Genomic DNA, 17,290 nt, shown 5'->3' with positions numbered 1-17,290 from the left:
AAAACATTTCTAACTTTGTGTATGGACTATGCAAATAAGTTCACAGCAGAAAGTAGGGACACAACATGGAACAGTGGCAAATTGCAATCTCCTCATCATCAGAAAGGGATAAAGCTACCCACTGTGCAAAGTTATGTCCATTGGATGTCTTTTTATGTCTTTGTAGAAACCTCCTTACAAGGTTTAAAATTAGTGCAAAAGTGGTCAGTGTAAATATTTTCAACATAATTTAAGGCTCATTTAGGCATAATTTATACTGTTTCTGGACCAAATCAACACTCTCAGGATGTGTTAGATTTAGACTCGTGTTATTTAAATGTAATTTCAAGACACTGTGTTTGTCCTAAAATCAAGAAAATAAAATAATCTTTATGAAATAATGAAATAACTAACGATTGAGCATGTGGTCAAATCAACTGCAAATCAAAGGCATTAAATCTCTGAAGATCTCAGCAGAGGAGGATCAAACATCTCCACAAACAGCTTCACCAGCTTCACTCATTAGATTGACTTTATTTCTGTCAGACATCGAGAGAAGCTCTTATTGAAAATTAACAGAGGTTTAAATGTGGATATTTTAATCATTTGAAGTCACCATTGTGGTAGACAGTGTTTCATTTTGGTTGGGATTGGTTGGTCTTAGCTGTTTGTTATAAAACACTCTTATTGCGGCAGAGAGAGTTGAGATCAAGTGTTAACATCTTGCTTTTAATGGTGACAAAATTATATCAAAAGAAGATTGTATATATATATAAGATATAGATATGTTGAAAATATGTCCACTGACCACTTTTGAGCTAGTTTTTAATGTTGTAAGGAGGTTCTGTGAACGTCTTAATCAGACGTACAGAACATGTAAAAAAAAAAAAAAAAAAAAAAGTCATAAAAACCTCATTCTGGCTCCTCAGTGGATGGCTTTTCAGCATCTGCAAAGACATAAAAAGACGTCCACTGGACGTAATTTGCCCAGTGGGACTGTTAATATAATTTTATGACATATATAACTGTTATGACATTAAGTAGTATATACTAAAACGTTAATTAAATCTTAAAACTATTTTGATTTCCTTTAGTCCATTTTTTTTCCTTCCCCAGAGAGTCAAATCAATTGGAAATTAATTAGCTAACTTATTCCCCTTTGCTCACTAGACTTAATAAATTAAAACATTAGCTGAAATTCTAGAAAAAAAACTGTTTAGTTTTACTTAGTTTACAAGTAATACTTGATGTTAATAAAAAAATGTCTGGTAAAATGTGAAAGGTTGTAGATATCATGACTGGACGGACCATTTATCGGATCGGATATGGTGTAAGATCGCTTTCAAAAAGATGTATGCACAACTTTAAACATTTATAATCGTATTTTTAAATATTTGTGCGTAAATTAACTTAGGCACGCAAAATTAAGTTTTCATACACGTGAGTCAATACAATTACATTTGTGTTTTTATGTAAGTGTGATTCTAGAAGCTATGACTGTAAACATTCACGAGTACAACTCTGATTTCTACGACTACGAATTCTTCATTATGAACACAAATTCAAGTTTGTGGGGACGAGTAAAGAACAGTTGAAATGACGTCACTGCCGGCACAGGGCAGGTAATCGAACCTTGATTCCATCTAAAGCGCATGCGTCAAAGGTGAAAGATGGCTAACAACAGACCTGAGGCTGCTAGCCCAGGCTCAGCATCACAGGTAAAGTAGATAACGTGTTTATTCAACAGTTTATACGATTTTACTATTTTTATAGCACTTTATAATTATAGAAATTTCTGCAACTCAGACGTTATTGCTTTTGCTTGCAACCTAACGGTATTTACTCGCTGTTAACTAGTGCTAGGCGATGTTAGCGTTGATGAAGTGCTCTGTGTAAAAAGTAACATTATAGTTAGTAATGTTAGAACTTGACCTGTTTCGCCGATTGACACTGCATGAACTGCAATAAACTTAACTGCTATCATATGTTTAGCAATGTCGACCAGAGGAATAATGAGTAATGAAAACTGAGCCAGACAAAGTAATTGCTTTAGCTTGCAAAATAATGATAACGTTAACTTAGCTACGCCTATTAGATTGCAAACATTCTTCAGTTGTAATGTTTTGAATGTCTATTTAGCCTAACGTTACATAACGTTACGTTATTGCTTTTGCTTGCAACCCAGCGGTATTTACTCGCTGTTAACTAGTGCTAGGCGATGTTAACGTTGATGAAGTGCTCTGTGTAAAAAGTAACGTTATAGTTAGTGATTTTAGAACTAAACTGCACTGTTATGATATGTTTAACCATGACGACCAAATCAGTAATGTTAACAACTGAGCCAGATATGATGAGATAACGTCAACCAGCAAGTCATTGTAATGTTAATGAGCATAATGGGCTAATACAAACTTTTGACTCAGTGGTTCAGTATCTGCTTTTTATTCACGACCACAGAACCTGAACGATTGAGGGTAATAAATTAACTTATTAATAAGCAATGCAACATTTGTTTAAAACCAGTCATTCAAGGTCATCAGTACATTCATGTATTCCTTTTAGCAAGGCAGAGTCAGTTGCTGGAGACCAGCTGCAGGTTCGGACGAGCTTGCTTTCTAGTCTGAATGTGGACCAAGACCCGGGCGTTGACAAGCCCTACTATGATTAATGTGTTTTGCAGGTGTTCTGTGTAATACTAAAAATACCTATGGCTATAACATTTGGCATTTAGTTATTGTCTTTCTTATTACTCAGGGCCAATTAACAGACATCTTAAGTGCAGCCCAAAACCTGGTGTTGCTATTGAGAAACAGTGCACCGGCAAATGTCATGCCAGTCAGTCAGGGCAGTACAGGAGAAGCTGCTGTTGGACAGGGAGCGCAGTCAGTGAGGCCTCAGCGCAATGACTCTGGACAGTCTGTCAAACAAGAAATGGCTCGGTAGGATACATGGGTCATTTGTCTGCATTCATTTTGTTACTGTACACCCAGTGTAGGTACTTTTAGACAAACTAGGCCCCGATTCTAATGTAAGCAAAACATAACATAATTAGTCATTGAGAATGTAGATATATTTTAAGTTAGGTTGTTTTGTGTTGATGGATGACAACATAAGAGAATAATAGTTTGCCATCTTATATGTTTAGGTCTTTTCCTGGATTTTTCCGAAAGGAGGCAAGAGGCAAGAAGCGTTTTGCACCATATACACCAACACAACCTGGGAAGAGCTTTTTGGTGAACTTTTTTCTTCTTGAAAAGCAACGTGAAAAAACACCAAATGGAGAAGAGGAACTGCAGCTTATACTGGCTGGCCTTGGAAAACGTTCATTAACCCTTAATGAAAACATCACACATTCAGAGGTATGTAATCATTAATTAACTGCCTTGCCTAAAGTAATATCTAAATATTAAAAACACCCATCTTACAATTCATATTAATGCTTGATGTAATAAATATTAGTATGACAAAATAAAAATCATTTTACATTTTACAGTTATAATCCTGCTTCTGTCATTTTAGTTTTCAGATTTGCTTTTGAGCACATATCCAAGACTGGCAAATATCTGTGGAGGCTGGTTGCTGCACAAGTCCACAGGTATGTAGGCATATACAGTGTATTAATGTCAATGGTTTCAAATTGTGTTTCAATGTACTCCCTAGATGAGTAATTGCTGTATATTCAGATTGGCTATATTTAGTATCTACAACTGTTAAATTTTAGGTGGGGGTGGGCAGCGGAGATTGGCTGTTATCCCTCCAGATTTAAATGGATACACTGGCCAGCAGCTAAAAGCAGTGAGCGGGAATGGAAAATATACAATGTACATTGCTCCTTTACAAGAAGAACTGGATACAATTCCTTTACCACCAGAAGCAAAGGAATTTGAGAAGATGCCCAAAGCCCAGTGTACAACCTGCAAAAAAATGGTTCCGCTTCAGATTCTTCCAGGACACATAAAGGAATGCAAGAAACAACTTGTAGATTTGTGTGATTCTGCTGAAGAAGTATGTTAAAGCTTGGTCTTTTAGGCATTATTTCAGAATTTATTGGATTGAAAAATTACATGTTTTTATTGTGTACAGCACTGAAAAGTGTTGTTATTGTGTTTCATCCACAGGAAAGCTGCAAGGAAGAACATGATGAAAGCTGCAAGGAAGAACAATGCTCAGCTGCACTTTGCTACGAGAAAAGCAAGGTAAGATACTTTTTGCTGTTATTTTTAAGTTTATTTTACAAATGCCATTTATTAGCACTCACAAATATATGTAAAAACAGCATTGTAACTTGTAATTGGTCATTTCCAAGGTATATATTCTTTGCACCAATTGAAGGTCATGATGTTATACATGTCACTTTGCTGGTGCTAGAATTTGGGCTCTACAAGTGTTGTTTAAGTTTCTTTAGCTTAGATATGTTTTCTTATATTTCAGGAGTAGTGTGATGCTTTATTCTCATGCATTATAAATTAATTTGTTAGACCGCTGAGTGTCCTGTGTGCGGAAATGCATTTCATCCTGAAATCATTGAGTTCCATGCAGCCAGTTGCGGATTACGGTAATGTTGGTTTCAGTGCTAGTTTTTTATGTTGAATGTTGATTTGACAATAAATTAGATGTAAGGAGATTTCCTGCCAAATTTTTAATGTAGTTGTTTATTGTTAATTCAGGACAATCTGTTTTCTTTGTGTGCAGAACTTCAGATGATGATGGCCATGAGTCAAGTGATCCAATCAGTACCTTTCAAAGGTAAAATTGTATATTAGGGAATTATGGTGGTGAATGATGTTATCTGAACAATAAACCCTTAAAGAGATACAGCTTTTTCCTGTTGAAAGTGATGTTATGTGTGGTCATAGAGCAATCTAGTAATCCAGAAACATGGTATGTTTGTGATATTTTGCCCGTTCTGACTTGCATTGAGGCCTCACCTCACTCCTGAGAGCGTCACCAGTATAGGAGGATGTGCGAGTATTGTACCAGGCCTAACGACCACCCTGAGAAACAGTAGCAAACACCTATGAAATCATAAAAACCACATAGATTTAGTTGTGATTCAAATGTTAAATGTCTTTTTTTCAGTTCTGAGGACATCTTGAATTGGATTGGTAATCAGGTTGATGAGACAAACACATTTTCCATCTGTGTGTCACGAACAGATCTCTACAACAGAGGCATGCAACAGTGGCAACGGCAGAAGAAGACCTCACCCAAATGTAGACTTAAGGTCACATTCTTTGCCGAGGCAGGCATTGATACTGGTGCCCTTTCCAAAGAATTCCTCACAGGTACAGGTGTATGTCCATATTTGTTAAATCAGACGCATGTGTCAACAGGGGGCCTCTGGTGGTGCAATGGGCTCAAATGCTGATTGGATGAAAAAAATGAACATTGAAGAGACCTTTTGAATTTCATGTATTTGTTGTTTTCCAGAAATGCTGGTAGAAATAGAAAAAAGACTATTTGTTGAAGGTCCAGATAAGAAAGGGAAGAATCCTGTTTACTGCCTTAACAGTTTGGACTGTAACTTCTTCAGGTGTGTAATTAAGTTCTTTTTGCATGTTGTCTTTAAGCATATTAATTGCAGTACTACTTTAGTTTATATCCTGTTTCAATCGTTTAATTCTTCCATTTATTAGGACTGCAGGAGAAGTCATGGCAGCTAGTCTGGCACAAGGCGGACCTTGCCCTAACTTCCTGCGTGAATGGTGCTTCAGATATCTCTGCTCTGGTGACTCTGACAGCATTCAAGTGTCTGCCAGTGATGTCACAGATTTGGAACTGTCACAGCTAATTGTAAAGGTAAGTCCAATTTTATCACGGTCAATAATAGTATTAACTTCATTATGACATGGATTGCACAAATCTAATGAGTTGCTTGTTTGACCGTAGAGCACAATTATGCAATGAGAACAACTTTCACTTAACACCAATCGACTTTCAGATAAACAACGCCAGTGATGACAACATCAGTGACCTGATTGGTGACATTGTGACCTGCGGATACACTGGAATCGTGTCTGAGGATAAAAGGGACAGCATAATAAGGTATATTTACATTTTTGGTTTTCATTATAGAAAGGGAGTACAAGGAATAGTACAACAATTTGTGACTTGATTTGGAATTTCTTCTTGCAACGCTATGTTGTGAAACCACTTTTAAATGTCACAATTATAATTTAACTATTATATATTTTTTCCTACTGTAAACAGTTTTACTACAAATGTTGAATCTCCTGATGAAACACTTTTATATTGTCTGATAGAGCTGTTATACTTCACTCCACCATGAGACTCATCCCGATGCTTGACCAGCTCAGAAAAGGCCTGCAGCTCTATGAACTACCAACGATCATGAAGACCCATCAAGAGCTTTGCCAACCACTGTTTGTTACAGGGGAAGATGATAAGGTACATTTTGTCTCAACCACTCTTAGGCCAGACCTGATTTTGTGGTCAACTTAGAGAAGTCACTTTACATCTTAGGGCTTACGGTACCTTGGGAGGTTGCCGTTGGGGAATCATATGAATGGAAAAGCCAGTAGTACAACGAGCTAGCAGCCGAGGCAGTGCTTCCTGCTGAGGTTGGATGTGGAGAGTTTGTAGTCATTTTAACAACCAGGCTCCTCAAGGATGTGGGGATTCGTTCCAAGAAAGTGCAGATTCTTCATAGGGATTGTAACAACATGTCCTAGTAGCTCGACATGGGTTTCTGGTTGCTTTTAATTAAGCATTTATTTTTTTCTGCAAGAATTACTTGTTAAATGCAGACTGAAATGTATTTTCTTCTTAAAGGTGGATGCAGTCTTCATTCTGGAAAACAGCCGCCCTGTCTTCAGTGAGATTGGTTCTGCCAAACACCGCATGGAAACAAACATCATGAATTTTTTCCAGGACTACCTTCAGGAAATTGAGGATTCTGGTGTGTTTTAGACAATATTGAATAATGTAGAAGTAGTAAGGTTTTCTTCTGCTGTCCTGCAGTAATTTATACAGCACAGTGGAAATGGCTAGCTATGAATTTACACACTCCAATAAATTCACAAGCCTTAACGTTTCTTTTGCAGAATCTTGATTTTAAATGTGATATTTAATATTATGACCTCTAGAATAAGTGCTTCATGAAATTTTACACACAGACAGGGCTTTTAACACCCCTTGCTCCCAACCTAAAAAGGGGCTATGCTTAACATGTTAATCTGATTTAATTGAGGAATCTTATTAACTAATTGTATTAAGTTGAAAAACAATTAAAAAGATGCTGCCTTCCTTTATTTATCCAGACTTACATTTAATCTCTTTTTTTTAAGAACAAGATGGCCCAAGCAACAACAACATTGCTCCAGAAAGTTTGACTGTTGGAAGAATCATGCAGTGGCTCACTGGACAGGGACACAAGCCCCTTCTGCCTAGTGAAAAGAAGGACTTTGTCATAAATGTGAGATTCCACCATGACTGTGACACACAGCACACTGTTTGTTTTCCTATTGTCAGCGCCTGCAGTCGTACAATAACATTTCCCTCAGTGCACCTGAAAACATTCAGTGAATTCAAAAACATTATGACATTAGCCATATGCCATGGGCAAACCTTTGACAGGGTGTAACAACTCACTCCAAGGGAAAACTAAAGTAACTGCATAAGTCAAAATAGGCATTGAATTGTTTTGTTTTATTGACATTTTATTTGACATTTTCTTGTTTCTGTGAATAACTTTATTCATGGTTACAAAACCTTTTTTTCCTGTTATAAATGGTTCACTTTAAAACCAAAATGAATGAGGAGTTAGTTTTTTACCTCACTGTTGCTCCCATGATAAAATGAAGTAATGTCACAGCAAGCCTTTTGTAACTGGCAGTCTGTTTGCAAATGTTCAACTTCATTCCATTAAATCTTTTGTAAGGACTGCTTATATCTTAAGTGTTTCTTTGTGTCACACATAGACTTTCAATGCACTGAACCATTGATATATAAATGTCTCTGCCAAATGATTCTGATGATGCAGAGGGATTGATCATGGACTGTACAGTTTCCATACTAGCTGGAGTCAGGGGGCACTCAATTTCTGGGACTTCAACTCCATAAGGTTCTTCAGGCACACCATCAAACATCTCCCAGTCAGTTCCAAACAGCTCCATGTTCTGAAAATAGTGTTATTTTGTATGAAACAACATTTAGAAATATTTGAAAACACTGCCAAGCACACATTGACGTACAAAGGCCTAATGCAGTGACAAAAGAAAATCTATCAAATCAAGCTCAGTTATTTGTCTAATTGTGTGCTTAAGTGAAACAACACACTACTCTTACATACTTCTATATTATTATTCAATAACCTTCTTCTAGAGTTATTTACACCATTCAAAAATTTAATTTCAGCTTTTTTTATATAAGTCTAAATCGATACTTTCAGGTTGAAAACATTTTATCTGCATTTTGTAACTGCACTTTTGAGAGATTGCTTCAACAAACCTGCAAATCTTCATCTGTGTTACAAGGGTTCTGCATGTGACCCATAACCCAGAGTTGGTTAGGTGTGAGTCCACCTTCAGATCGTAACGGATGGTTGTCCCAGCCCTCTGTGAATGTGTGAAGGGCCTCTGCCAGACGCGGTAGGAACACATAATGGGCACAAAACAGATGGACAGCATCTGACAAATCCAACAGGCCATCTTCTTCTAGACTGTGAAGAACTTCATAGTACAGATGAGTGACAGAGGTCCAGACATCTCGCCATAGGCGTTCAATCCTAAATAAGAAATAACAGGCCTTACTCAACTCAAAAGTAATCATTCACATAGTCTTACTTAAAACACTTTCCAACAATGATTTAACATTCTCACTATGAATATACTGTAGATTATCATTTTAACCTTTGGTTGTGTACACTTCGCCCAGCGATGAAGCTCCCTCTTCCGGTGCCTTTAACACTGAACATGGTTTCAGCAATTGCAACATTTTCAACGCCTTCATCGCCCCTGACCCTGGAAAATGAATAGGGGAAATGCTCAGTTATAATTATCACAACAAAATATTCCATTGAACATTACTTAAAATGATCAACAAGAGCATAGAAACAGTAGCACAAGATATCACTATTTACCTAGAAGGCCAGCCAAAGTTTTCCACTGCCTTAAGGAAAAATGAAAGGGCAGTGTTTGAGCAGTTATTTGTTGCTGGTTCCAGATACAGTATCTATACAGATAACAGAGTTTCATATAGTGAATCTGCAAACATTTAAATATACTCACATTGCCTACTGCACACACAATAATAACTTAGGGTAAAGTATATTACCAAATGTAATGCACCAAAAAATTTGCTAATTAAACGTGACTTTTGCTGTGCACATGGATAAATGCACAATATTAAACTGCATGTAATCAACTACTGTTGTCCTTTATTTTGATATATTTACTTTTACTTCCGGGTCATCTGACCCACCGGTCTTGTTTTTCTTAATGTCTTAATTCAGTGGAGAAACGAAAAAATGAATTTGCAAAAAAACTAAATCAGACTGTCATTTGAATTTGGTTTTGTCATTATACGTTTTGGATTTAAATAATAATAATAATAAATAATAATAATAATAATACGGACGGAACCTTATGCAGTCTATCAACAGTGAATACATGAACACAAAAATATACAGGAAGAGTAAATCACTATAATAAAAGTAGTTAAAAAAAAAAAAAGTGATGCACCTTTCTGGAGTAACCATCTATTGCTCCAAATATGACAATGTTGTACCTTGAAATCAAAAGGATGAGATGACAATGAGCAGTTAATGAAAAGAGCTGCATTAACTCAACACCCATAATAAATTACATAAATAAATGAATATTTTACCTTATGAGCTTATGGTTAGTGTCCACGTGCACTAATGACAAAGGCCGCTGTACGAAGTATGTCCTCCTGACGATGCAACCAAGCTGTGTCATTCTTTCCAAAATTCCTGGAGCATCAACTCTGTGCATGGACTCCTTGATGCGATTCCACTGAACTCTATGTCCATTTGCTTGGAGGCAACCTTTAACCATTCTGTATCCTGCATTTGGGATCCTGGTTTTTATGGAGATGACAGCATCATCCAGATCACTGTCAGATAAACTGCTGTATGTAAGTCTTGTGGACAACCTGAGTTCATGCATACGCCGGAAAATTGTACTTTGGCTGACACCCAGCAGGTTGGCGATACAAGACACTGGTAAGGGCATGTCAATAAGCCTGGACAGCAGCTCCTCAGAAAAACTCAATTTTGGTCGGCCGAGTCCTCCTTCTCTAATAAAAACACAGGGACTCACTTGTGAAAGAGCTGCGTGAATCATTCTTTGAAGGGATAAAAGACACTCCACAATTTCAGCTGGGATGTTTAAAATGCTAGATGCAGATGTCAGAATAAAGGCTTCCTGATTTACAACGTACTGGAAGTAGTCCCAATTAAAGTATGGTTGACTTAACGAGTCAGTGATCCTTGATTCCAGACGCTGCAGTAACTGAGTAGCCAGTGGTCCCTGTAAATGACAAAATACATATTAGATGCAATACATGGTACCGTTAACTTAGCCTTACCATTTCAACTTTATGTAACGTTAGGCTAAATAGACATTCAAAACATTACAACTGAAGAATGTTTGCAATCTAATAGGCGTAGCTAAGTTAACGTTATCATTATTTTGCAAGCTAAAGCAATTACTTTGTCTGGCTCAGTTTTCATTACTCATTATTCCTCTGGTCGACATTGCTAAACATATGATAGCAGTTAAGTTTATTGCAGTTCATGCAGTGTCAATCGGCGAAACAGGTCAAGTTCTAACATTACTAACTATAATGTTACTTTTTACACAGAGCACTTCATCAACGCTAACATCGCCTAGCACTAGTTAACAGCGAGTAAATACCGTTAGGTTGCAAGCAAAAGCAATAACGTCTGAGTTGCAGAAATTTCTATAATTATAAAGTGCTATAAAAATAGTAAAATCGTATAAACTGTTGAATAAACACGTTATCTACTTTACCTGTGATGCTGAGCCTGGGCTAGCAGCCTCAGGTCTGTTGTTAGCCATCTTTCACCTTTGACGCATGCGCTTTAGATGGAATCAAGGTTCGATTACCTGCCCTGTGCCGGCAGTGACGTCATTTCAACTGTTCTTTACTCGTCCCCACAAACTTGAATTTGTGTTCATAATGAAGAATTCGTAGTCGTAGAAATCAGAGTTGTACTCGTGAATGTTTACAGTCATAGCTTCTAGAATCACACTTACATAAAAACACAAATGTAATTGTATTGACTCACGTGTATGAAAACTTAATTTTGCGTGCCTAAGTTAATTTACGCACAAATATTTAAAAATACGATTATAAATGTTTAAAGTTGTGCATACATCTTTTTGAAAGCGATCTTACACCATAATCGGAGCGGCTAATAAAGCTAGTCGAGCGAGCTGAGCTCACACATCAGTCCTGCGACAGACACCAGATTCAGTGAGAAGCATTTGAAAACATGCAATGCAATGTTCAGCTATTTTTTGTCAGTTTCAGCCAGTTTCATTGTTATCTCTTACAAAGATTATCAATCAAATTAAACCCTCCACATCCTCTACGGACCCTGTCCCTCCACACTTTTTTAAGGATGTGTGGGAAACGATTAGCTCTCATGTTGAGGAAATTATAAATAGTAGCCTGTCTTCTGGAGTTGTGCCTGCATTTTGTAAAAAAGCAGTGATTGAGCCACTGATTAAGAAAGCTGGACTTGAGTCCACAAATGTTTCAAATTATCGTCCTATTTCAAAGCTTCCTTTTTTATCGAAAATATTGGAAAAATGTGTATTTTTGCAGCTACAGTCTTTTCTGGAGGTACATGGCACCCTAGATACTTTTCAGTCAGGTTTTAAAGTATATCATAGCACTGAGTCTGCACTTTTAAAGGTTTTAATGACCTGTTTTTAATGTCAGATTCTGGTGATTCAGCCATTTTAGTGCTTTTAGATCTCACTGCTGCTTTTGACAAAGTTGACCACAAAATTCTTTTATCTCGTCTGGAAAACTGTGTGGGAGTCAGAGGGACTGCCCTAAAGTGGTTTCAGTCATATCTTTCAGGGAGATGCTTTTTTGTTAAAATGGGGGACTCTACTTCATCAACTGCGCCTTTAAACTGTGGGGTCCCCTATTCTTTTTGCATTGTACCTCCTTCTACTCTGAATATTTTTTAAAAAGCATGGCATCTCCTATCATTTGTTTGCTGATGATTGTCAAATTTATATGCCAATCAGAAAGCATGAAGGCAGCCCCCTGACACCCCTTCTTTATTGTTTAAATGACGTCAAAGAGTGGTTGGCCCAAAATTGTTTAAAACTAAATAAGAGTAAAAGAGAGATTATCCAGTTTGGCCCCACTAACCCCATGATAGATTAGGGCTCCCTCAATGATTTTGTGCATCCTGTTGTAACTAACCTTGGGGTAAAAAATAGACAGTGATTTTAAACTAAACAAACAAATAAATGCAGTAGTGAAATCTAGTTTTTATCATCTTCGCCTTTTAGCCAAAGTTAAACCGTTTTTGTCTTTTAACAGTTTTGAACAAGTTACACATGCTTTTATTTCTTCTCGTTTAGACTACTGTAATGCAATTTATATTGGTATAAATCAAAACACACTTTCACGCCTACAGTTAGTCCAAAATTCTGCAGCACGTCTTTTAACAGGAACCAAAAAGCGCTCATATAACTCCAATTCTTGCCTCATTGCACTGGCTTCCTGTTCGTTTTAGGATTGATTTTAAGATTTTATTGTTTGTTTTTAAAGCTGTGAATGGACTGGCCACAACATATATCTCGGACCTCATCCAAATTTATACGCCAGCGCGGGCACTGAGGGCAGAGGGCCAGCTACAGCTTGCAGTCCCTAAGGCAAGGCTTAAAACTCAGGGGGGCAGGGCATTTTCTGTGATTGGACCTAAACTATGGAATACTCTGCCCCTCCATGTCTGAACTGCCCCTACAGTTGAGTGTTTTAAGACTCGTCTAAAGACTAATTTTTATTCTTTGGCTTTTAACTGCGCGTGAGTTGTGTGGTCCTTTGTGGTATTTATTATTTTTATCTTTTGTATTCTATATATTTTAATTGCTTTGTATGATCTGAATCTTTTGTGCAGCACTTTGGAAACTTTGTGTTTGTAAAATATGCTATAGAAATAAAGTGGATTGGATTGGATGTGAGTTCGCTGAATTTTCTGTCATAAAAGTTAAAAACCCAGACGAAAGAGCGCAGTCATAAGGCAATCCTCTCTTTCAGTGGAAATTTGTAGGCTGCCAGCGCCCCAAACTTACATAATGTTACTCCTAACGCAGACGCTTAAGTACGGAGCGTAAAAAAGAAGACAATTGTCTTATTAGAAGTCAGTTAGAAATCATAATTATTTGAAAGTGTTATTTTAAGGTAAAAAATCCATACATTTGTTTTAATATAGCCATGCATGTTGTATTAAATCCATTACAGAAAGAATGTATAGTATATATTTTATCTTGAAGCTATAACAATTTTGCTATTATGTTATACTAAACCATTTATACTTATGTTTTAGATAAATGGATTCTGTTGTAAAGGAAAGATTACAACAGCGGAACCTCTGCAATTTAATAGAAACATTTCAAGGCAAGTAATTATTTAATTTAGTGATGTATAAGAGGTTTTTTTTTAAGACTTGTTTGTTAATGGTATGAACTGTCTCATCTGGTGTAGCCTGGTTTCTCCCAAGACTTTTTTCTCCCTCTGCCACAAAAAAAGGGGTTAGTTGCCTGTAACTTGCTCAAAGGATCAAAGGGTCTGTTTACCCCAAAATGAAATTTCTGTCATTAAATAACCCTACTGTGTTTTATCATATTGCCAACTAAAGTTTATTTATTCTTTCAGGGTTGGTACTAATATGGTGCACTACCTCAACAATGAGACAAACCAGGATCCACGTGTCTTGGTGCTTGTAGACAAAGAAAATTCCTTTCAGGTTTTCATCATTTTCAATGGAGAAGCAGTTGAAAAGGAGACCTTACTTCAAGTAGTGAATGAATGCTTCAAAATGTTCTACATCTATGACATAAACTACATTTTCATTCATTTTTGGAACACAAAATAAAGTATTTTAGATACTTTCTGACATCTCTCTGACCCTACCATAGAAAGCAAGGGTAATAACACGATCAACGTCCAGAAACGTTGGAAGGAGATAATATATAAAATGAATCTGCATAGTGCAGCTGACACAGAACATCATAAGCTGTTTGCGTTTAGTGGGTATTCTCCAAAAATGGCTAAGGAGAAGAATTGTTGAATAAAGTCTTTTTTTTTTTTTTTTGCACACAAAAAGTTTTTTCCATATCTTAATATTACGGTTGAACCCCTGATGACACATGGATTATTTTACAGATCTCCTTGCTACATTTACTTATCTCCTTGCTACATTTTTGGGTGAACTATCATTTTAACGCGTTTATAACACAATACATATGGTGTACACTATAGCACTATAAATTATTATTAAGTATTATAAAAGTATGTCCTTGGTTTACACATTTGTGTAATTTTCGAATCAGTATACTGAATGTGCACATTTGTGATATACATTTTTTATACTGTATGTGCACAAATGTTTAAGTTGTATATTCCTGTACTATGTCTGTACTTCTGTACTTAGAAAATAAAAACAAAAGACTTTGCCTCCTTATTCTGGCTGCACCAGCCAACGCACTTGTGCAGTCCTAAGTGCCCATCTCAGGACACCTATTGTTTCTATTGCAACTTTAGCTTACAACAGCTACAGTGAGATTTTGGGCCCCATCATACACCCGGCACAATGCAGCACCAGACGCGATGTAAGTGTTTTTTTGCTAGTGTGCTAGTAATATGCACCTAATCATGTGCTTGGATCACTGGTCTCAAAATAGTGGTTTCAAAATCAGTTCTTACAGGGCCACAGCTCTGCACAGTTGAGCTACAATCCTAAATTAAAAACACCTGATCCATCTAATCACGGTCTTTAGGATAACGAGAAACGTCCGAGCAGGTGTGAGTTGGAGTTGGTTGGAGCTAAACTCTGCAGAGCTACGGCCCTCCAGGAACAGATTTTGAAACCACTAGCTTAGATCATTAAAATAGGACTGATCAACTTTGCCAATTGACCCATCGCAAAAACCTGCCCTCCTAATGCTGGGTACACACCAAAAGATTTTCAAAATGTGATAGACCACAAACATGAGGATAAAAAATCCTAGATTTAACCGTTTTGCTCCTATAGTGTATGGTGTGCCATGATGTGACAAAGACAGCACACCACACAGAAACAGATTTTCAACTAGAGTCTCGACTGTGAACACAGGATATCTTGCAAAATCTTGCGAGACTTCAGAATAAGCATGTTGAACGATATGCAGGAAGAAACTGAAATGATAGTGTTTGGAATTATTTTTTACACTACACGTTGTATAAACATTCGTACTGTTGGCACAAATCAACAAGCTGATCCTCCATCTCGGCTGTCTACATCAATTTCACTTTGTGCTGCGTCATGCCTGCTTCCGTCTTCCATCATCTCGCTTTCTGATTGGATATTGTTTTGTTTCACGTGATAATCTCCAGAGCGTGCACGCATTTGTCCTCGGGGTTCGCCCCACACAAACAGGATTTCTGATCGTAAATATTAAACATGTTTAATATTCATGATTCCCGGTCGGGGCAGCTCCAACGTTTACTTCTGGTATGGACTATAGAAAGATGTCAATAGGCCAATACACACAATAAAAGTTTAATTCCACTAAAGTTAATATACTCTCCTGTCTAATTTGTTTGTTGGGCAAGATGGCAAATTTGATGTTTTGTTTGGTCATATTGCCTGTCAATCAAACTCTTTGAGAACAGTCAAATGAAACTGAAATAGAATACTTTCTGATTTTCATTCATATTCATTTAGTCCTTTAAGTACATATAAAAAAAGACGATCAGTTCAAGTGTGTGACGAAATATTAAAGAGCCGCAAATTGGTATTTATTGTTAATTTCTTTAAAAACTTTAAAAACCAAATTTGAAAGCTGAGAGGCCCGAGACCTTGTTTCATACCAGAAGTTACCTGCTCTGTCATCTCTGTCAGCACTTTTTCTGTTTCCTCTTTACTCTTCGATGCATTTTTCACTGAGTGAGAACATGTGTCATGTAAGAGGGACATTGCTTGTCAGGGACAGCAAAAGCAACTGGTGGGCAACAAGGGTGGGCAGTCCTTTGCGAACGGTCAATTGGTCATTGACTCTTAATTAGAAGGTGGCACCTATCCTGTCATATTGTGCATTGTGCTTTCTTTTGAGTATTGTAATTCTGCTGTCTTTGTATAACTGCAAGTATTTCCTGCAGCTGAACAGCTGAGTGGTTGTTATGTTGGAGGGTGGGGGTGGTTGTATTGTTTTAACAGTAAGCAGTGTTGCTATGGTTTTCCTCTGGAATAGGGTTACTTTTACACTGTTGCCGCAGGTTATTTTATGGTCCAGGAATTAAAATACCTTAAATTAATTAATTAATCTTAATCTTTTAAATTAATTTCATTTTGCATATTTAATCCTATTTTTAATTTTTGTCAGATTTGAGAAATATAGGCTATATATTACAGAAAGCTTGAAATGTTTACTTTTAAACGAAAATATTCAAACCAAAATAAATAGGCTACTCTCTGATTATGTAATCCATTTCTCTCTGGTGTTCATGGTGAGTCTGCATCGTAAACTTCATCTTTGCACCGACACAGAAAACACCAGTTTATTACTAAACAATTAAATGTCTCCTTGCATATTTTCGAACCAGCAGGCCATTCTGGGTTGAGCGAGACCCCACTGAATGAGCGAGCGGAGCGTAATATATGGAGAAATGCGCTCTCCGCTCACTAGCTCTGATCGGAACAAATCTGCACCTCACTAGCTGCTGAACAGAAACATCAAAATAGACAAAGCCAGACTAGACTGTTTTAGAACAAATAATGATCTTATTGACGATATTTTATCATTCTTAACAAAATTAGAATATATTAAGGTTTTTTTTTTTTGCCTAGTTCCTACTTCTATGGCCCAATGACGCTACGATGAGCATTTACTGCTTTTAAAAAATGCGGGTCAGGAAGCGGGGTGGTTACAATATTTTTTCTTTTTCTTTTTTTGCGGTCCGAGTTGCTGGCGGGTTAGTTGTAAACATCGGTCGGGTGCGGGTTATTAATACATTGTCCCGCGCATCACTGGCACCTAGCCCATTAACAATGCCCATAGTATATATGGTCCCACTGTAC

The 17,290-nt window shown here is 37.0% G+C and overlaps 2 protein-coding genes across 3 annotated transcripts; one reads left to right on the top strand and one right to left on the bottom strand.

Moving 5' to 3' along the window:
* The first annotated feature begins 1,308 nt into the window (after positions 1-1,308).
* LOC132144104 (uncharacterized) lies at positions 1,309-7,588 on the top strand. The gene is made up of 14 exons (XM_059554856.1): positions 1,309-1,697; positions 2,734-2,918; positions 3,125-3,338; positions 3,499-3,574; positions 3,701-3,984; positions 4,098-4,175; positions 4,458-4,534; positions 5,149-5,264; positions 5,410-5,512; positions 5,616-5,778; positions 5,921-6,024; positions 6,243-6,387; positions 6,772-6,898; positions 7,287-7,588. The coding sequence occupies exons 1-14, from the start codon at positions 1,650-1,652 to the stop codon at positions 7,580-7,582; spliced, it is 2,016 nt and encodes a 671-aa protein (XP_059410839.1). The 5' UTR covers positions 1,309-1,649; the 3' UTR covers positions 7,583-7,588.
* A 122-nt stretch (positions 7,589-7,710) lies between these two features.
* On the bottom strand, positions 7,711-11,383 carry LOC132144111 (uncharacterized). Of its 2 annotated transcripts, none has more exons than XM_059554862.1 (7): positions 10,995-11,383; positions 9,826-10,490; positions 9,681-9,726; positions 9,080-9,171; positions 8,850-8,960; positions 8,449-8,725; positions 7,711-8,117 (listed from the first exon to the last, which is right to left on the bottom strand). In XM_059554862.1, the coding sequence occupies exons 1-7, from the start codon at positions 11,040-11,042 to the stop codon at positions 7,893-7,895; spliced, it is 1,464 nt and encodes a 487-aa protein (XP_059410845.1). In that variant the 5' UTR covers positions 11,043-11,383; the 3' UTR covers positions 7,711-7,892. The 2 variants fall into 2 exon arrangements, with proteins under 2 accessions (XP_059410845.1, XP_059410846.1); XM_059554863.1 differs by having other exon boundaries at positions 9,080-9,108.
* Positions 11,384-17,290: the final 5,907 nt, after the last annotated feature.

The sequence above is a fragment of the Carassius carassius genome, chromosome 7 (genome assembly GCF_963082965.1).
Source record: "Carassius carassius chromosome 7, fCarCar2.1, whole genome shotgun sequence".
Taxonomy (NCBI): Eukaryota; Metazoa; Chordata; class Actinopteri; order Cypriniformes; family Cyprinidae; genus Carassius; species Carassius carassius.
This window is presented reverse-complemented; position numbering and strand designations above follow the sequence as displayed.